At 41.5% G+C, this 21,491-nt stretch overlaps 1 protein-coding gene across 19 annotated transcripts in view; it reads left to right on the top strand.

The window, feature by feature from the left end:
- CREB5 (cAMP responsive element binding protein 5) overlaps positions 1-21,491 on the top strand; it is a 424,373-nt gene that overhangs the window by 326,356 nt on the left and 76,526 nt on the right. For all 19 annotated transcript variants that reach the window (XM_085005648.1, XM_085005645.1, XM_085005641.1 and 16 more), the window contains one exon: positions 3,066-3,176. In XM_085005648.1, the coding sequence (XP_084861774.1) occupies positions 3,066-3,176 (111 nt within the window). The remainder of the gene's footprint in view (positions 1-3,065; positions 3,177-21,491) is intronic.

Raw genomic sequence — 21,491 nt, 5'->3', positions numbered from 1 at the left:
TGAGAGTTCTAGGCCCTAGAAACCTGAGCCTTTTCTTCCTTATTATCAAGTCACCAGCTCCTGTGCTCTAACATCGGCATGTCAAGCATAGTCTTCCCATAGAGTTCTTGCCCAGAGAAACCACACTTCTCTTGCTCTAGTAGATTAGTTAACGTCTGTAGGTCAAGGTGATTTTCTTAACTGATTTGTAGTGCGTGCTGTCAGGCTCCATATTTCACAAAGCCCTGGGTCTGAAACAAATGGTGAATGTGTTCCTTTATTCATTTCTTTCATACACTTTTGTTGAGCACCTCCTATGGGCCAAGCTCTGTGCTGGATGCTGAGGATGTGATGAAGGAAGAAGCAGGTGTTGCCTTCCAGGAGTTCACTGGGTCATGACTTAAGATCCTGAAAGTCAAATGCTGAAATAATTTGGGAGTATGAACACCCATTTATGAGAAAGCTCAGTGAACGATGGTCATTTTAGCTCCCATTTTCCAATTTGTTTTAAAGAAAAAGAAGCTTAAAAAAAAAAAAAAAGGTGATATCCTTTACCTGGATGTTTTACCTGTAGGGCTTAATGTCAGTTATTATTTGGCAAAGCCACTCCCATTTTCTGATCTCTTAATTCTAGTCCACTTACTAAAGCCACACTCATGGGCAGAGCCTTGCTAGCACAAAGCACCAAATAGTTGTTTTGAAGAAGCTTTTGCTAACCCCCTATAATTACTTAGGTGGGAAAAAAAAATGTAATTTTTTAAGATAGAGAAATCAGCCTGTTTAATTTGTGAGTCACAAGGTAGAAGTGGTCATAGACAGTAACTTTTCCAAAAAGTGGGAAGCTTGACTGACTTTGGATCCACAGGCAGCCAGCAGGCTCCTCTCACTTCTTTGTACAGCACGAGAGCTAGTAGCTTGAAAAACACCCTGACAATGGTGTGTACTGCTGAACCATCTTCCCGCAGAACACTGAAGCAAAAGCTCCTCCAGACCTGACTCCCCTCTAGGAGAAGGTCACTAATTGGACTAAAGAGTCAAATAAAGAGAGTTCCACTCTCTTATCCCTCAGCCTCTGGAAGTGGGAGTGATTAAGTAATGAGCACTTTTTAGATAAACCTCAGTGACTGAACAATTAGCAGACATAAATGTACCTAATGGCACTGAACTATACCTCTAAAAAGTATTATATGGTAAATTTTATGTTATGTATGTTTTACCATGATTTTAAAAGATTATTTAAAAGATGAGCGTATGTAGGCTGCCTGGAGACTTAGGGTCATATGAGAGTGAATATATTCTGCCTGTGGATTCCTCATCTGCAGATTCAACCAACCATGGATTGAAAAAAAAATTTTTTTGTTTAATTTCAGAATGTTCCAAAAAATATATCTCTTGAATTTGCCAAGCGCTGGCAACTATTTACATTGTATTTACAACTCTTTTCATAGTATTTACATTTTGTTAGATATTATAAGTAATCTAGAGAAGATATAAATTTTATGAGAGGATGTGTGAAAGTTTTATGCAAATACTATGGCATTTTATGTAAGGGACTTGGGCATCCTCAGATTTTGTTATAGGAGGGGGTTCCTGGAACCAATCCCCAGCGGATATCAAGGGACAACTCTATTTTACTTTGTTGAATTGAAGCCACAAAAAGTTTTGCTAGAGTGTTCTAGAAGGTTCTCTGTCATTAAATAACTCCTTTGGAAACAGTTTCACATATGCAGATGCTGCTAGATAACTGATAAGCTAATTCAGGACAAGGTAAGGGCTGATGGTGCCCTGATGTGAAGGAAATGCTCCCCAATCATTCGTGAGAAGGCTTTTAACAGCTCCTCTGCCAATCCACACATTAGTGTTATAATTATACCCCTGCCCTGGGGTGGACACTGCAGGAACTGCTGTAATAGAGTCTCACCAACGGAAGGGACCTCAAAGGGCCCTTTAGTTCACATGTGAGGTTTCCATCCTCCGCTCTTTGACGAGCTCTGGTGATAAGGAACTCTGCTTTTCCTAAGACTACCTAGGCTAACTGAGCAGAAACCTGGTTTCCTAAAATTTCCGACCATTGTTTTCATTTCCATCCTTTGGCAAATGGAAAAACTTCTGCTTTGAAGACACAATTTCCCCCCTGAGGGAAGTCTCATTATTTGCTGTGCGATGTAAGTATTAAGTATTCTTGCATTATTTTCCTTCTTTGAAAAGTGCTGATTTTCTACGAAACAGAAAATATGAATCAGACACACCCTTCCCCAGCTGAAATAGAGATTTTTGGCCTGTCCACTTTTTAACAGGGACACCCTAGAGACAAAAACATGCCAGAATTCAATTCAGGTGTTTGGATGTTCACCCTGGACTCCATGGCAGAGCTGAAGGACTAGGGGGGAGAGTTGATCACATGACACACTACACCCTCCCTGCTTCCTTCACCTCCTCAGAGGCCTCTCCCTGCTGGGAGGCCTACAATTGCAAGTCATGACCAGGTAAACAGGGAAGAGAAGATACGCCTGGGGCAGCAGCTCAGATACTTTTGCTGGATCATTTAGATTATGGTCCTGAGTTAGAGCAAGGGGAAGATGCACCGTATTTAAGAGGGTGGCCTTTAAAATGAATTTTTTCTTATTGCTAAAATGATTCTCATTTCTGTATAAAATTTAGGGAGGAAAAAAAAAAAAGCCCCAGGTAACCTGAGATAGCCATTTGGTATATTCTGTGTCCCTCCGGCATTTTTCTATGCATATGTTATTCTTTATAGTTCTAAAAATAAACGTGATGAGAAGCAGTTGGAGTGTTTGCAAAAATGGAAATATTCCATACTTTTGTTTGGAAATGACCTACCATGACAACGTAGTTCTCTCTGGCATCAGTCGTATTCTCTAGAAGGTGCAGCTTTGGATGAATCTTTGATGTGCTTGAGTTCAAGGCTCAGGAATACATTGCCTACCCTTCACCAAACCACAGGCTTTCCCCGGAGTTAAATGCGGAAATTCTAAACAGGTCCATTGGAAAGAGAAATGCAGCTTTGTCTGTGACCATCACTGCCTCTCTGAGACTTCTGATTCTCTCACTTTCCTTTCTCTTAGATGGAGAGACAAATGTCAGTGAACTCCAACCTCCTGGGAATGCAAGGTCCAAATCTCAGCAACCCCTGTGCTTCTCCCCAAGTCCAGCCAATGCATTCAGAAGCCAAAATGGTAAATAACAGTTATAATCATCCTTCTGTTATGGCATGACTTTTTCTTTTGATTTCTGCTCCGACTTCCAAAGTTCAGTTGTCAGGTAGACGGCTCCATCTTTGTTTCAGTGAATAAGTCTTTCTGTGGAAAGGCAGTGCAGGGCTTGGCTTTCTCTTTGAGGCTATTTGTTACTGAACCTACTGAACCTTGGCATTGGGTGCCTGTGTAACAAGCATTGGATCAGCTTGTGGCCTCAGTGAAAGGGACATTTAGAAGTTCGGGGAGACCCAAAGGAGTTGAGGTGGGACACACCCAAGTGTGTGTATGTTTGCTCAAAAAGTGAAATTAACGAAAACAATCCAGAGTTTTTCTCCTTCGAGGTGGTTACAATTTCAGTGCTACTCTTCCTGTCACCATAGCCACCAAAACAGATGTGTGACTTTCAAGCACACACTATTATGAAAATATTTTTCATTTTTTTGTTAGAGTCGTCAGACATGACGTTGATTTGAAAGGACCAGAACCTTGTTTTCTCCAGGGGTCACTGCAGCTCAGACCGAAATGCCTGATTTTAGGTGACAGCCTTCAGTGACTTTTAATGTATGAGACTGATAAGCAGTAAGGTCAGTCTTTCCAATCCAAGTGATAAATTCATGCATCCATATTCTACTAAATATTAATAAAAGCAATGCTTGTCAGTCTTGGCAATATAAAGTCAACTTGCTAGTTGTATTTGGTGGAATTACTTGAAGTAGTTCATTCAGTTTTCTTGTAAATTCTGACACCAGTTAATAAGGTATCTGATGACAACAAAATACAGCAAAGTTTTTAGTATCTGATATTGGAGAAGGGGAGCTTTTGTTAGAAGTTGAAGATTTGTTTGGTTGGCTGAATGACAGCATCGGGGACCGTGTCTGATGGCTGGTGGGAGGATGTTATTGACATCTCTAAAAATGAGCTATCAAAACCCAAAGATTTGGTTCTCGGTGGCAGCAATTTTTTTTTTTTTTTTTTTTTTTTAATGCCTGCTTTGGTCACTTTCTCTTGGAAAGTTCTCTCATTTGACTTGCAGCTTCTTAACCCAAGGAAGCAACTGAACTCCCAGTGTTGGCTGCATTGGGCAAATAAAATCTGTGGTTGGGAGAGTTCTCTTTGCTGTGCCACAGTCTCTGTGACGTGCCAGATGGCACCGGGATCTTCAGCAAAGCTCGTTAAATCTTTTTGGAATTGGCAAATATTTTTTCAACCCAAGCCCTGCTGAGCCAAACCAAATACTTATTGGAAGAGTCAAGTCCAAACTGGCATCTGTTTTGGAGACCAGAGTAATGCCATTTACATTTTTTGAAAGGAAAATTAAAAAAAAAAAAATGAGCTGTGAAGGTACTTAAGAAAAAAACAAAATTAACATTCATGTGTATGAATGTGTTCTGGGTCTGAGCATCCGAGGCTACTCCTGCAGCTGGGTTATTTCTGAATCATCTTGTTTGGTTCAGGGTCTGTATCCCTTTTGAGGGACCTCCCAGACAAACTTTAGGTGGATGCAGAAACACAAGTCCACACCAGATTTCCCTGCCAGCTGAGTTTCACTGGAGGTTTATGCCACCACTCAACTGAAGAAGTGTCCTACCCCTTCCTGCTGGCAAAGAAGAAAAATGCTTCCAAAGAGAGGACAGGTTTATGGCTATTTATATACAAATGAAATACAAACAGGATGTGGCAGATTAATAGTGAATTATATCAGCAGAAGACAAAAGGGAATTGGTCTGTACCTATAAAAATAGTGTTATCCCGCAAATGTTTGTCGAGTTGAAGTTTGAGCAAGCGTACTACTCTACTGACTCATGTTCTACGTGAATGAATGTTTCCAGATCCATGATGTCTGGGTGGATGAACTGTACCATGGAGTTGGGATTTAAGGAGCACAGCTTTCCCCTCTGCTCCAAGCTCCCACTCCTAACCCCATTATTGCCAATACAAATTTGGATTATTGTTGATCCAGAGGGGAAAATGGTTCTATCAACCGCTTATATTTTGGAATAATAACATTTCTAGTAGCTGGAAAAGTGCTAAGTGAATGCTGTTTAGTACATGACTCAGCAGCTCAGTTTTTATTTCTGCTCGCTTTATTCGCTGCAGACATCTCTCATTCCCGTCTCCTAACTGTACAGTATTTTCTAGCAGCTTTGGGTCGCTTAGATGAAAAGCTTTTATAAACGACAAAGTAGAGAAAAAGAAAAAAGTCTTCCACGATTTTAATGTCAGCCAGAGCCTCCCCAGGTTTCTCAGAACCATGGGCTTTGTTGTTCTATGCCTAATTTTCTTCCTGTGTAAGACTGGAATGGATTCCAGATTTCAACTAAGACTCTTGTTTCACTGTTTTCAAGGACTTTTCCAAAGGTCACACATGGGCTATTGTGATGAAGAAACTCTGTGGGGTGTGTTAGAGCCTAGGACAAACCAGAGAGCTGCCAGGGAGCTGTCACCCACCCCACAACACTGCAGACCTGTTCTCCTGGGGCCAGTGGTGTCAGAGTGTCCATTTTACACTCCTTCTTGGCCACTGAAAAAGCCATCATCCTGAATCTCTGTTGAAACTCTGAGGTCCTGGAGGTGGATTCAAGCTTAAAACAGGATTGCTTTAAATGTACAGCTTTGTTAGAAGCTGTCGGACCAGTGATGGCTCAATAGAATACATCCATTGTCCTTGCTCCAAATCAGTCATTTCTATTGTAGGAGAGAGCAAAATAAGGGTCCCCAATAAGCTCTGTGGTGTATTAATCTGTGACATTCTAAATCAAGCATCACGCGTGTTCTTTTGATTTAATGTGCAAGTATCAAGCAGTGTACCTCAAGGCAATGTAGTCACATCTGTCCAAGCTGATTTTATCATAGTTCTAGCAGATAATGATTTAGTTTTATGGATCTTTTTCTGAAGAATTAAGCCAACAAATGTGTGGCTTCACCGTTATGCAAGTGAATCTGTGAATATTGGACTTCATTTGAGGGTCAGATCAGACTTAGAGCTGTGATAGCCTTCCATCTTTCTAACCACCCTGAATAATAGGCACTTCCTCCCAGATTCCTGGGATCTGTAGGTGTCTTCCAAGAAAGTGAGGTCTGCTGGAAGGAAATGGATACCTGGTGGATCGTTTTAACACTCAAAGCAGGGAGGGAGGGAAGGAGAGGGATGAGCAAAGAGGAATGGAGAAGGGGATAGAATGAGTCGGGGAAATGCACACTAGACTGCAAGCTGTTTTTAGCCTCTGCTGGGTGCACGTGATTCTGCACAGATGTGGATGTGCTGCCCTTAGAGTTGTGTAGATTTGTGTTTATTTCTATTCGTGAGAGTTAAACCAATTCTAGCTAACCCTGAAAAATGTTTACCTTTTCTTTTCTTTTTAAAGAAGTCAGTAATACAGTTGGAAACTAAATAAGAGATGAGGAGAACTTGTCCATACACCTGTCTTGAGTCTCAAGTCTCATTAATGATGAGGTGAAGGTTACCACGTTGAAACTGACTAAAATGAAGGATGCCATATAAACACCCATTCTTAGAGGGCTCTGGCTGCTCTGCCCAGATTGCACCTTCAATTTGGATAGGGATAGTCAAGCCTATGAGGTATGGTTGCCAGAAAGAAGGTATGCATAGCTATGACCTGATTTCATCCTCAGCACAGCCCCCTAACAGCAATAGTGTTCCCATTTTACAGCTATGGCAACTGAGGCTTTAAGAAGTTAAAAAACTAGCCCAACAACATATCACCAAGCAAAAGCTAAAGTATCAGACACGAATGACAAAGCTTTTTCATCACAGCATAGATTCTTTAGATAAAAATATACAGCTTCCAGATATCAGTAATCAACAGATTAAATCAAATTCTTTTTAGATTAATGTATATTTACATACTAACGGGAGACAAAGGTAATTTAGACCTCCAGATAACCTGGAAAGGATGTGGAATGGTTGGTTAGTTAGTATGGAACTTTCATCTTGGCTTAATCAGAGCTCTGTGGCCTCACTGACTGATCCAGCTTCACTGCCTCTTATTCAAACACATTTTAACCTTGACATTTCTTGTTTTACATGTGTGTTTCTCCTACTTGATTGATTGGAAGCTCCTTGAAAATAATCCTTGCATTGTGTAAGCTCCATGTACTGAGAAAGGTCCCGTGAATGAGAACTGAATTTAATTGAGTTGAGGTGAATTAAAATTATGAGAAGGAAGCAAACCCTAGCTCTGGAAATGAGGGTGGGATGGAGCGGGTAGGGGGCAAGGGTGGAGCTGAGAAGAGGAGGATAAATTTTGTTAAATGCTAAGTATTCAGCTTGTAAAAAGTAGCTGACTACATTTGATTTGTTTGAAAGACATCCAGAAACAATATCCATCATATTTTTTCCTTGAGAAGAAAGCAGTGTGTCTCTTCCTTAGAAAACAGAACTTGGAATATCATTGCCCTCCTAGGAATTGAAAGCAATGAATACTAAATTCTGTTTCTTCCATTGTGATAGGCCAGTTGTGCTGTATTTTGGTCACTGACTGTTAATACTTCATCCACAGTTAGGTTTGCAGTTTATTGAACGAACACATAAATATATGCATTAATGAATGAATGAAAGAAACCAAAATGATTGGAGTGTTAAGGCCTTTTAGTGATAAAAGGCTGTTATCCAGTTCCTCCTTTGACAACTGAGGACACCAAAGCCTGGTAAAGACTTAGGGAGGTCAAGCCATCATTTAAACACAAAGCTGGGTCCCAACTCAGACCTTCATGCTTCTACCCAGAATGGCACTTTTTCCATGAGCTGTACTGATAAATTACTAACAGCGCCTCTTTTTTTGGCTCCTAGTTTCCTCCTGGCAGATTGGCAGATGAGAACTGGGGTGGTATAGTGAGCAATCCATGGTTAAATCTCCACTTTGTTTTGAATGTCAACCTGGGTGTGTTTGTGTTTGCCTTTCCCCTCCCTAATTATCAAGCTGGATAACTGTTTGCCTACCGTGCCCCTTGGCCACCCACTGTCCAACAGATAAATCACAGGGAAGCCTGGCTCCATATGGAGTTGCCTGGAAAGTTTATACACATGAAAAGGCAGTCTCCAGGTAACATCTCCCTGGCACTCTTGAGAAATGCAGTTCTTCAATTTGCCTATTTGCTTTCATCACCCCCAGCTTTGCTTCCTAAAAGTCCAGGAATAAAAAGCAGTGATAAATAGCATGTCTGCTTCTCAGAAGCTTTGTGGCAAGGCAGGAAATGCTGTTGGCTTGGAAGAAACTCTTCTTAACGTTTGGAGGGTGCCAGCAGTCCTGTGTCCCTGCAGCCAGTGATCAAAACACAATGATGGGCTGAACCAAGGTGCCCACTCTTTGCAGAATCCTTTTCCCTCACGGGCCAATATGCAGATGAATAGGAATTCGGTTAAGACTCCACACTGACCACAGCAAAAATCTAAGCTCTCACTGCTATGTACAGTGGATCTCATTTTAAGGGCAATTTACCTTAAAACATCATAGTAGAAAATGGTAATTGATGACATTGATGAATCACTTGTGTATGTGGCGGAAATTATGTTAAACATCTTGCAGTGTATTATTAGCTCGTTTAATTCTTGAAACAATCCACTGACGGAGGTACGGTCCTTCATCTTGTTTTATGAATGAATAATCGGAGAGATTGAATAACTTGCAAAGAACATTCAAGCTGATTTAAAAAAAAAAAAAATGGTGCTGGGATGTGAACCCAGGCATTGGGCGCTTGGTCCTGACTCTAAACCATAATGTTTTGCCAGCCAGGGGGATGATCATCCTGTGAGTTTATACTAGTAAAGCACTTTCCAAATTCTGAGTGCTTCCGTGCCCTTTGTCCCATTGGAGCCTCATAACAACCCTGTAAAGTCGACGGGGAAATGTTATTATTCTCATTTTATAAACACCGAGAAGTTCTTTGTAACTTTTCCAGCATTATCCAGTGGCACGATCAGGCCCTGAGCCCAAGTCTTCTTTGATTTCCACCCTGTTTCTACTACATTGTGCTGATTCTGACATCCCCATGATAACTTATTCTGAATCAAAGCAAATTCTTATCAAAGTAAAACTCAGGTGTATAAAGGAAGTCTTGGCTTAAATTAATAGCTGGGCTCAGCCACCTATTAGCCTCTCTAGTTCTTATCATCTAAACACTGGAGAGCAGGCTAATCCATATTTCTGTCTGGCCAAGACAAGGGCTGAATTACAGAGCTAAAAGCAACAACATGCCTCTAAGAGCTAATGGAAGCCCCAGGTCCTTTCTTTTGGCTGAAAGTATAACTTTGTACATACCTCTGCCTTGTTGCCCACTTAACACAATGTAGAACGTTTCATTTAGGAATACATGGTGTCCATTTTTTTTTTTTGGTACAATGTAAATGATTAGATTATGAGATCATTGATAAGAGCTAGCAACCATTTATTTATATTTCTACAGAACAAATTCCTATAGGGTTTACATTCCAGGTGCTGATCAGAATTCCAAATACATGGGATTATTCATTGGATTATATTTGTTTTGAAAATGAGAATTTGAGAGATTATCTGTTGCTATGAGTCACTAAATTCCAAAGCAGGAAAGGAGCTCAGGGATTATTTTAGCAAAATTCTTTCCTTTGAGAAACAAAAGCCTGACATTCAAGTTAACAACTGGTTTAAGTTCATGTAGCTAATCAGCAGAAGAAATGGAATGGGAACCCAGATTCCAAGTTTTCAAGGTTAGAGTACTTCACTTCCCAGGTGCTGGTCAAGAATTGACACAGAAAGCCATCTGCTGGTTGCTGTGATAGTGAACCTTCTAAGCCAGTGTTTCCTGAAGCGTTTTCTGCAGAGTTGCGTTAGTGAAACAGAGTGCCTGGGAAGAAGAGGGTCAGTCAGCTTTTGTATGAAATAGAAATTGAAGTTCATCATCAGAATGCCTGAAGAAATGGGTAGAGTTCTCTGCAGTTCTTTCTGAGACTTTGTGGTCTGGGCTTGAGATCACTAAGCTGGTCTTATTGATCCCCAGGAGAATGGCTATGCGCTGAGTTTTGCATCTCTTGGTACCCAGTACTAACTGCCTTGATTTTGCCTGCCACCAAGCAAAAGTAAACGTCCCACGTCTCACTGCCGTGTTCTTTGGGGCTTCGAGGATCTTCCTTGGGCTTTTGGAGATCTGTTTCGTGCTGGTATGGAGGGATGACCAAGCTCTCTGAGCACCCAGCACAAAGCGGTATTGAAATGGCCCTTTTTATGGGATATTCTCTTTTGGCTCACCCTCCTCCGCCCTCACCAGCGCCTCCGCGTACACACATTCGGTCTCCTAGGACTCATTGTCTTCCCAGTTTTCTTTCTTTCTCTTTCTGCAAGTATCCACCCTGCTTTGGTAACCATGGCAACAGGTGAAATACAATCCCAATATTTGCTCGCTGCCTCTGTCACCCAGCCCAGCACGCGCATCGCCGGCTCTTGTTTTTGTGTTTGTTTAATGTTCCCAAGCCTGAAGTCAGATGCATCTGGGCAAGGACACAGCACACGGTCGGTCTGGTTCGGAACACTCCCTCTCAGACAGTCTTCAGGCACGTCTTCTTTGTGTGTTTGTGTACGTGTGCGCTCGCGTGTGTCCCTGTCTGCTTTGGAACGTTGTGCAAATAAGTTCAGCTTGTGTCAGAATAGCGGCTGGGGGGGGGAGGCGGTGAAGGGCGGAATTTTACAAATCTTGTTACAAGGAAGTTCTGCTTTGCAGAGATATATTTTGGTCTTTTTCTTGGAATTTATGTAGCTTACACTTTCCAAGATTTTTGCCAGCACAACTAACAAGAAAAGTTTGCTTTGCACTTTGGGATGATTGCTGTGCGTTGGTTTGGTGTTTTATGTGGGAAGTACAGAAGATTCGTCAGAAAATGTGTGCCCTGAGGGGAATGGAAGGTGGGGCTTTGGGGCACATAGAGAAGGCAAAGTTTTCCTAAAAGTTTGGGAGTTTTAAAAGGAAATTTTTAAAAAATAATAATAAAAGGGAGAATCCAATCTTCAAATCCAAAACTAAGAGAGAATATATTTTTCCCATTGATATCTTTTAAAATGGTCTTTCCTGTTTGTTTGAAAATCTAGCTGTACTGCAGTATATGACCGATTCCCTTGCCTTCTTTGTAGTGTGGATAAGATGAATCATTAGGTTCTCAGAATCAATGAGTCCCAACAAAAACAGAAATAGATCGAGTATTTTTATTTCGAAATGGTATTTGCACTCACCAGGCAGGAGATATATTCAAGGAGGACAAGATTTTCATTCAACTCTGGCCTTGGATTCTAAAGATTAAAGGTGCAACCAGAGAGGCAAGGCAGTGACCTGATTTCAGTAGGTAGCCAGCATCTCAAGTATAAGAGGGAGCAAGTTCGCGCTTGGGTAGAATTTCAGAGTTGGCAAGTGTTTCACTTGTACCCTTTCCTGGACTGTCTATCTCCCTTTTGTCACCTCTACATGGGAATGTGCCCGTGATTCCGGGGAACGGGTCCTGTGTCCCTCCCAGCCTCTCCTGCTCCACTCAGCTCCACACAGCATGGTCCCTCTCCGAAAGCCCCTTCCAGAAGCCTGACATTTCTTCTGAGGACTTCTTGCTCTCTCTGGCTGCCTTGCCTCTCCTATCCTATTTCCTTTGCTCTGCAAACGCCACTTCTTTTCTTTTTTTCTAAGACTTAGCTCAAATGTACATTTCCTGCAAAGTCTTCTCAACCTCCTCAGGTAGACAGGAGCCATGCCTTCTGCTGGGCTAGTCTCCATTTGCATCTTGTTTATCTCTTCCTTGTAGAGGCTTTATTACATGTCATTGTCTGTGAACCTGCCCCATGGCCAGCCTGTGAACTCCTTGAGAACAGAGGCCAATTTGATGCCATGTCCCAGGGTTGGCAGCTTTCCTGAGTGTTCCAGGCACCCAGTAAATACTTCCTGATAGAAGGGAGGAGGGAAAAATCAGATAAACTTTTAGATGGAGATGTTACTGTGACTTAATACGCTGCCCTACACTTTGGGCTTTTTTTTTTTTTTTTTTTTTTTTATAAGTTCCAGAGATAAGGTAGGACTTAACTCAGATGGTTGACTCACCAGCAGTAGAATTTCAGGACCCTATGGCAAGTGAGTGGGGGAGAGATATTTGAGCAGGTGAGAATCCTTGCCACAAATTTCCCAAATCCCTGCATTGGTATCTGGGGCTCTGCCAGCCACAGTCAAGCACAGCTCTATAGAGCAGCCCTGCATACAGCCTCTGGTTTGTGTTCCCACTTGTGAAAAGTTTCACATGGTATTTGTGCATTTTCCCATACCGCTCGGTATCTTTTGAAAACACTTCAACAATCGTATAATTTATCCTATGGATATCACATAAAATTTTTAACTTCCTTTATGTCTATTTTTGGGTATTTAGATTGTCTCTGCTAGAAATAACCCTTTGATTATAGAAAATAAATTAAACAAAAAGCTGATCTGAAATTATTTGATTACATCTTTGATTATTTCCTTAGGATGTAGTCCCAGAATTAAAATAAATTACTAGGTCAAAGAGAATAAACATTTTAAAGGATATATATATATATATACATATATATATATATTGCCAAATTTCTTTTTTTTTTTAATTTTTCCGTTCCTTTTTCTTCCCCCCCCCTTTTTTCTAGAGGGGGAGGATGCCCATGGCTTGTAGAAGTTCATGAGCCAGGGATCAAACCCGTACTGAAGTTTCAACCTGTGCCACCCCTGTAGCAATGCTGGATCCTTAACCCATTGTGCCACAGGAGAACTTCCCAAATTTCTTAAAATTAATACTGATCCTCTTTCCTTCCTATGTTATAGGAGGCCATCCATCTTACAGCATTTTCAGAAGTATTAAACATCCGGATTTTTAAACAAAATCTGGAACAGCTTTGGTTGGCATTTCTTACCCTGTGGGTAACGTTGCACATCTTTTTCCATGGTCGTTGACCACTCGATTTTCTTTTTTGATAATTTCTGTACTTAAGGCAACTTGTCTTAATTGGGGTGAGTCTGAATCCAGAGGACAAATGACAGAGCAGATTGTCCATCCTCTACTGCATTTTTTAAATTCTTAATAATTAGCCGGCATGGAGTTCCCGTTGTGGCTGAGTGGTTAACAAACCAGACTAGTATCCATGAGGATGTGGGTTTGATCCCTGGCCTCTCTTAGTGGGTTAAGGATCCAGCGTTGCTGTGAGCTGTGATGTAGGTCGAAGATGTGGCTCGGGTCCCGGATCCCGAGTTGCTGTGGCTGTGGTGTAGGCTGGTGCTGCAGCTTCGATTAGACCCCTAGGCTGGGAACCTACGTATGTAGCGGGTGTGGCTCTAAAAATACAAAAGACAAAATAATAATAATAATAATAATAATAATAATTAGCTGGCTTTATTACCTTTCTTTGTTAATTATATTTTTGTTTCTAAAACTAAATGCATGTCTGAAAGTATATTTCATCGTTTTTTGATGCTCTATTTACCTGAGTCTTTTGCTTGGAAGCACAGTGTTTTGAAGGTTTACAAAAAATCTCCTTAAGCTTTCTGATTCTTATAGTTATTCAGCTTATTTATTGCAAAAATATTGGCTTCCTTGGGAGTATAAATGGGGCTCTCCCACATTTTCCATGTCCATCTAACCGAGGCTTTGTTTATTTATATATAAACCTGAGCACCTTGAATAAACTGAAGATATGTTTGTGTCTCTCCCATTTACCTGAGATAGGATTTTATGGATCCTACTCATAGCCCACTTTTGAGAAATCAACCTCTGACCATTTTAATTTCACCAGCCATGATGGAAGTATATGGATTTATATTGATTGAACTTTATCATTATTACTGGATGGTTAAATGTTGCTGAATCCCTTCTCAAGCAAGAAAAGTTAAGCTGAAAATACGAAACGGCTTAATTCCCATGGGGAGATATTAATGGAGCATTATTTTAAGGTTGAGTGAGTCTTATGTTAACCAGACTGTAACCTCCTTACTAGTACCCAGGCTCCCTCAGGGGAGGGATCTGACTACCCAGCACATAGTTGGCACAGAATATCTCTTTGTCGAATGGATGGATATGAGTAATTACATAATAATATCAAACATGCATGGAGTGTTTATCATGCATCACGTGGCCATGTGATTTCCATGACGTGAAGATTTGGTGAGAAACTGCACTTTTTAAAGCACTGAGACTAGGCATTTACAAATATTCTTTTATTTAATCCTTACAATTATCCTATGAGGTAGGTGTTCCTGTTTTTACAGGCAAATTAACTGATGTACAAAAGACATAGCCCAAGAGCACTCAGCCAGCAAATGAGGGTTGGAACCCTAATCTGGAATATGACCCTTCCATGCTGGATCTCTGCTTTGGCAACCTAGAAACTGCATGGTGCCTGGATCCTTGGATGGGTAGAAATGTGGAAGTGGTGACGACTAATTGGCAAATATTTATTATTCGTGTCGACTTTGCACTAGGCTTCCTTTTTTTTTTTTTTTTTCTTTCTTTCTTAAGCAGTAGACTCCTGACATTCCTGCGTGTTTTGCCCAGCATTGTGAATTCCCAAAGTCGTGCCTGTAACACATCATGTCCCTGCACCCAGGGCAACAGTTAGAGAAAACCGCATTGCAGCCCTGACCCTGGATGGATGGCCAGACTGACAGTCATATTCCTGCCGGGAGCAGTATAGCAAACAGTTTAAATCTGCACCCCAGCAGAAACTCAGATTATTACTATAGATCATGGAATTTGAGGTTTATTTTTTAACGTTGAAACCTGGAATGTTAAGTCTCTGTGTCTTTAACAATAAGGTTAATAATGACTGATAGCTCCTATTTTGAGATAGGTGGACCATTTTTGTCTTTCATGCAGATGAGCAGGCTCTTCGGGGGGGGGGCACAGCGATCATTTGGAATTAGGAATAAGTTTTTTTGTTTGTTTGTTTTTTGTCTTCTCTTTGAGAAGCAGAATGAACCACTTGTTGAGAACAAAGACCCTGGAATCAGACTGCCTGGCTTTGAAGCCTAGCTTTCCAACCTGATTGCTTAACCTCTCTGTTCCTCATTTTCTCAACCATAAATTGGGGCTCATGGTAGGGCCTCACTTGCAGAGTTATTTTCAGGATTACATGAGGTAGTACAGGGAAATCATTTGGCACAGTACTTGGCACATAGTAATTTCTCTTTCTACTTTATATAATTTGTTCTTTCCTTCTTTCTCCCCTGCTTCAAAGGATGCTTATCTTTTCCTGATTTAATTCATGAAGTTTAAAACATACTTGTACAAAGTCCATAGTTTCATAAAAGAGAAAACTGAGACTAAGAGAGATTAAGTACCTTACCTTTGATCATTCAGCAAAATTGTGGTAAATTCAGTTCTAGAATTCAACTCCTAGGTTTGATTAATGCAGTAAATTACTCTGCTGCTCCTTATAGGGACTTAGATTTGGAAACCCATGGGAGTTATACAGCTGTTGCTTTGAATTCACCAATTAAGTGCAATATGTAAGAATGCAAATGACTTAACAAAAAGTTTTTAAGTAGTTAAAAGCTTATTTTAGAAAGAGGAGTTCAGTGCAGCATATTTTTGAATTTCAAACACATGTTCTTGTTTTATGCTTTGTTAGTTTGCAAACATATGAATATGAAAATGTTTTATAACATTAAACATTTTAATGTTAAAATAATATGGATAAAATTACACAAAAGACGAAAAGCTTACCAAGAAATATGTATTAAATTCCATTGCCTAAAATAGACTTTTACCATGTCGGTACAAATTACTTTAAATTATACAAATATTTGGAGTATGTCTAGCCACAAGACTCAACTATGTACCCTAAAATGACAGAAGTGGTGCCATGCCAACTTTTGGCATTACTTTTTTCCCGCGCAAACACCTAGCCTTGTTGTTGCTTTCAATGAGGACTTCCCTTATGCTCTGCAAGTGGGTTTGGAGGAAGTGCTGGTGAAGGAGACCCCCCTAGCCCCTTGCATGGAGGTGGTTGAGTCTCTAGGACATGGTTAAGAAGGCTCTTTGCCAACATACTCTCTGGAACAACCCTCCCCGTGATAACAGAGTGTGAAGACCTGATTATTTTCAAATCTGATGAATGAGTCCAGCTGTTCTGTAGACCAGTACGGGCTATGTGAGAACATGGGATCACAGCTAAAGCATGTTTATCTCACTCCATCATTGCAGTGAACTTTTATCTCCTGGGAATTTTCTGAAAGAGCAAGTCTGGATAGAGTCATGGCTTAATGACCAAGAGCTCTACAAGCAAGTTGTTCCTCAGTCACAGTTACGAAGAAGATAGGGCTTGCATTTGCAAGGAAAGATAAGCTAAAGAGCCGTGCATGCTCCTTAGACAAAGATAATTTGTCACATCACCACCATTAATCTCTTAGTTCCCGCTCACATGGTTCCAAGAGATCTGTTTTGTAGATTTATTATATATGAAGAAGCGAGCCAATCCACTGAGCCATTGAAAAAAATATCATGCCCCTCCAAAATGCCAATATGATACTTGGTCTTTGGGAATAAAACTGTGAATAAGTCATACCTCAAGCCCACAGGAACTTACAGTCCAATGGAAACATCAGGTGAATACACAGACAACTAAGTATACTGTGATACATGTTATGATAAAGTCAAGTACGAAGTGTGGCAAATCCACCTTGCTGGTGACGGTGCTGAGCCTCCAGAGTGGCTCTCCAGGAAGACTTCTGGGATGAGTCAAGCTCCTGGGCTCTCCAGCACAGTGGCCACCAGCCACATGTGGCTATTTAAAGTGTAAATTCATTAAAATAAAATGAAATTTAGAGCTCCATTTCCGAGTTTCTCTAGCCTCATTTTAGGTGTTCGGTAGCCACCTGTGACCAGTGACTGCCATACTGGACAGCACAGATAAAGAGCGTTTCCAGCATCACAGAAATTTCCATCTAGCAGCGCTGGTCTAAGCAGACTGGAAGGGTGAGCGGGAAAGGTTTTCGAGGGAGAACAAACAGAATGAGCAGAAGCCTGGGGATGCTCGAGAAGAAATAGCGTTAGAAAGTTAGCTTTAAAAAATTATCTAAAAAATATGTATGTGTGTGTTTATTCAAGAAGCATTTATTATTTATGCTATGCCAGCCTCCAAAAAACATACATATTGAACAGGGTTGGGGGAAGTCATAAAACATTACCAAAAAACGATATTTGAGTTCAAAAGAAAGACTGATTATTGGGTGTCAGGAAGGGAGTCCTGAAGGGTCGGGTCAGTCTTCAGTCTTCATGAAGCTGTTGCTTTTGATCTGGGTCTTGAAGAGCTGTTAGGATCCAGACAGGGAGGTAGAGTTAAATTCCTTACCTTGGTTAAAAAAACATTCAAGTTTCTTCCAGCGTTAGGGTCCAGCAAACAGCTGAGAAGCTGAGGGCTCTCCCCACTGGCATATTCATTAATGTCTTTCTCCTCAGACTGCCCTGGATACAATGGGGAGCTTATTCGGCTGTGCCAACTTACACGGAATCGTCTCCCTTCTAAATGGTGTTAGCATGGATTAGTTTAGGGAAGCTTGAGCCAGATCTTGTTTGCATTAGGTGGCTGAAAAAAGGACCCGGGAGCGGTGGGTATTAAGGATTATGCAAATCACTGGCTGATACGTAGGCTGGAAACTGGAGACTTCTGTAAAAGCAGCTTTTATATGCCACTAGGTGAGGGAACTTGGAAGCAGTTCTAGGCGTGTTATGGGCGGATGACTTAGGCAAATCCAATGAAAATATCAGTAAACGACTGTGTACATATATAAATTTTATTCTCTGGATTGTACAGTCAGATCTCATAAAACTCACCCCTGGCCACTTATTCCCTGAAGTTACAGACAATGAGCACTTCCCTTTTCTGTTTGGTATTTTCCCTCTGCTGGAAGTGTCTACCAAGTGCAATTGAGGTCTTGCTTATCACAAAAGCCACTTGGGCTTTCATTCCTAGGATTATGATGGACTTTGCTGTTTGGGAAACACCAGTCACAGCAATCCTTTTGAAGGAAGAGATGGACTCAGGGGATAGACAGAGAAAGGTCTCCATAACAAAAACTATTCTCGAGTGTGCTGAGACTCACGTGGAGATCAGGTTTTTAGAAATCGTGTAAAATGGTGAGCAGGACAAAGGGAAAGAAACAGTTTTACAAATCACTATTCGAAATCTCCTTTAAAATGGGGTAACCCAAGCTTGCTTTTGTATCCCTTTTCAGTAGAAAACCCTCCATACATCTAATTCTTAAGGAAACAAAAAGGCGATTGGAAAGATGGCATGAATGGTTTAGGAGACATTGAGAAAATTTCTTCCGTTATCACTTGGCGTGCAAGTTCTAAAATGTAGTTCAGGAGTTCCCGTCGTGGCGCAGTGGTTAACGAATCCGACTAGGAACCATGAGGTTGCGGGTTCGATCCCTGCCCTTGCTCAGTGGGTTAACGATCCGGCGTTGCCGTGAGCTGTGGTGCAGGTTGCAGACGCGGCTCGGATCCCGAGTTGCTGTGGCTCTGGCGTAGGCCGGTGGCTACAGCTCCGATTCAACCCCTAGCCTGGGAACCTCCATGTGCCGTGGGAGCGGCCCAAGAAATAACAACAACAGCAACAACAACAACAAAAAAGATAAAAGACCAAAAAAAAAAAAAATGTAGTTCAACGTAGTTTGATATTTTTTCAAGCCAATGTGATTTCAGAGGACAGTGTTCCAACTGGATTTTATGCTTTGAGTTTCTCAGGTCTAAGAATACCTTATCAACACATTACCCACACAGTGGATTTTCTACGCACTTGTTAAATTAACAGATGTCTACTTGACTGGAGGCTGTTGAATTACCGAAAGTGCTGTGGGATTGAGCACCTTTCAAAAGGTTTATAGTGTTGCCTTTGGAACGCCAAGGTGAATCTTCTGCAAACAATTCTGTTAAAGGCAGGCCTGACTCTCACACAGGACTGTGTTCCCCAAGTGTGTTTAAAAATCAGTCATTCAGAACTCAAAACACAATTTTTTTTTCCCAAGAAATGTCAGAGATGGTTACTTTCCCAGGGCTCCTCACAAAAGCTTTTTATTCATAATGTACCTGAAAGAGTCTGTCTACATGTGTTGAGAGAAGTCGTTGGGACAAGGCTTCCCTCCCACCATCCTAGGAGACAGTGCTTTTTACTTGCCGTAGAGATTGAGCTTCCTGAGGTTCCTTGAGAAGCACAGGAAACACTTTTCGCTCTGAGAAGGAGTCCTTGGACTCCTCTCTGGTCCAGGCTTTTGGAGAGCGAACTTCTACAAAGTCAAGATGTATTCCTTTTCTTAAAAAAAGACAACCCAATACCTCCGGAATTAAGTATGTTTTGAACGTTCCCTTCTTCTATTACCGTGAGCTCTATTATGGCTATTTGACACCATTACTGGATTTAGAAAGCCGAGGAATGATGATCAGGTGACCATAGAAATCAATGTCCCTAGGATTCATCATTAGCAAAGGCAGGCATCTCCGACCGGCTTAAGATATTGACGTTTTCATAGCTCTTAGAAATAGCCACAGCGTGCGGTTCTCACATTCGATTGATGTATTGTGACTTTTTGATGTCGGAGCAATTGATTGATTGATTCTTTTTAGCATCAAAACTAAAGACAGGCATGATGGAGATGAGCTAGAGAAAGATTAAATCTCCCCCTGCCAGGCTGAACTAATTGAAGCGCTTCTATAGGCTTTACTTCATCTTCGAGAACAAGCCCTTCATCTCCTCCTCATTATTAATAACCTAGCGTTTTCTAACATTCTGTCCACCTAGAAATTATATCTGTGAGTTCTAAAAACATAAATTACTACCCTTCCAAGCGTCTTTCACCTATAATGATATACTTGGGAAATTTTCTCTCCATATCCCAGACTATTGCTTTTTCTTGCTTTGCTTTCCCTGGATGAGAGCTGAGACCTGGATGGACGTGTAGAGCCAAAGTGTCGATGGCTGGTTGTCCTTAGTGATTGAGGCTATTTTTAAAAGAAGGGGGAAAAAGATCAAGTGGAAATTGGAGCACGTAAGAAACGGTTTCTGTATTGGTTTGTTAGAGCTGCTGTAACAAAGTACCAGAGATTGGGTGACTTTAGATAACAGAAATGTATTGTCTCTCCGTTCTGGAGGGTAGATGTCCAGGGTCAAGGTGTCAGCAGGGTTGGTGCCTTCAGAGGGATGCGGAAGAAGCCTCTGTCCCAGGCCTGTCTCCTTGGCTTATAGATGGCCGCCTTCTCCCTGTGGCTTCACATGGTCTCCCTGTGTGTGTCTGTGTCCTGATCACCTCCCCTGAGAAGGACATTGGTCATGTTAGGTTAGATCCCACCCATATGACTTCATTTTATCCTTAACCTCTTTAAAGACCTCATCTCCAAATATCGTCACATTCGGAGGTACTGGGGGTTTGGACTTCACTGTTGGGGGGAGCACAATGCAGCCCATATCAGTTTACCAAAGTAATCTGAAGATTATTTAAATATTAGAATCTTAAACAAAATCCTGACACAACCCCATGGTTGACCTTTGAAAAAATCTAGTCTCAAATTCCAGTGGCTCTTCTATGGGAATCTGTAAAGCCCCAGGGTCACATGGGCCTTCCCAGTGAGGAGCTGTCCCTCGGTAAACAGGTAAGCGTAGAAGCTTGCAGATTGGCCCATTTATGAAGCTTGAAAGCAGGGCTAGGATTTGGGTGAACGGACAAGAGAGGTACCCAAGGTACAAACTTGAGAAAGCATGCCTGGGAGTTCCCACTGTGGCACAGCAGATTAAGGATCCGGTGTTGTCTCTGTAGAAGCTTGGATCGCTGCTGAGGCTTGGGTTCTGTCCCTGGCCCAGAAACTTCTGTTTTCCATGGGTATGGCAAAAAAAAACAAAAAACAAAACAAACAAACAAACAAAAACAAGCACTCCCTCTAAGGGTTGTGTAACTGATGACTTTGCACTGATGCATTTGCACAACTCTGAGACTGAGTGGCCCCTTAAGTGTTGTGCCCTGGGAATTCTCTTGCTTCACCCTCATCCAGCACTTCTTCAGAGGAAGGAGAAAGCTGACCCTGTGTCACACGCACATAGCTCTTTCAACCACGTCCTGGCCAGCTTCTCAGAAGTAACTGAAAGTGTGACTGTTAACAGAGATGGGGTGAGGGAACATGGGTCCTGAGTCCACACCTGTTGTTAGTGACAGCCACTGAACCAGGAATAGATTTTGAGGTCCCTGTGCCACATCTCTGCATTTATAACCTGATGGTATGCTTGCTCTTATTTGGCCAGATTCTCAGCTGTGGGCTCAATGGCC

This window comes from Sus scrofa, chromosome 18 (genome assembly GCF_054392235.1).
Source record: "Sus scrofa isolate SSC_HxYL_T2T_F1_AM1 chromosome 18, Sscrofa_HxYL_maternal_Yorkshire_Landrace_v2.0, whole genome shotgun sequence".
Classification (NCBI taxonomy): domain Eukaryota; kingdom Metazoa; phylum Chordata; class Mammalia; order Artiodactyla; family Suidae; genus Sus; species Sus scrofa.
The sequence above is the reverse complement of the archived record's forward strand: the minus strand, read 5'-3'. Positions and strand labels throughout refer to the sequence as shown.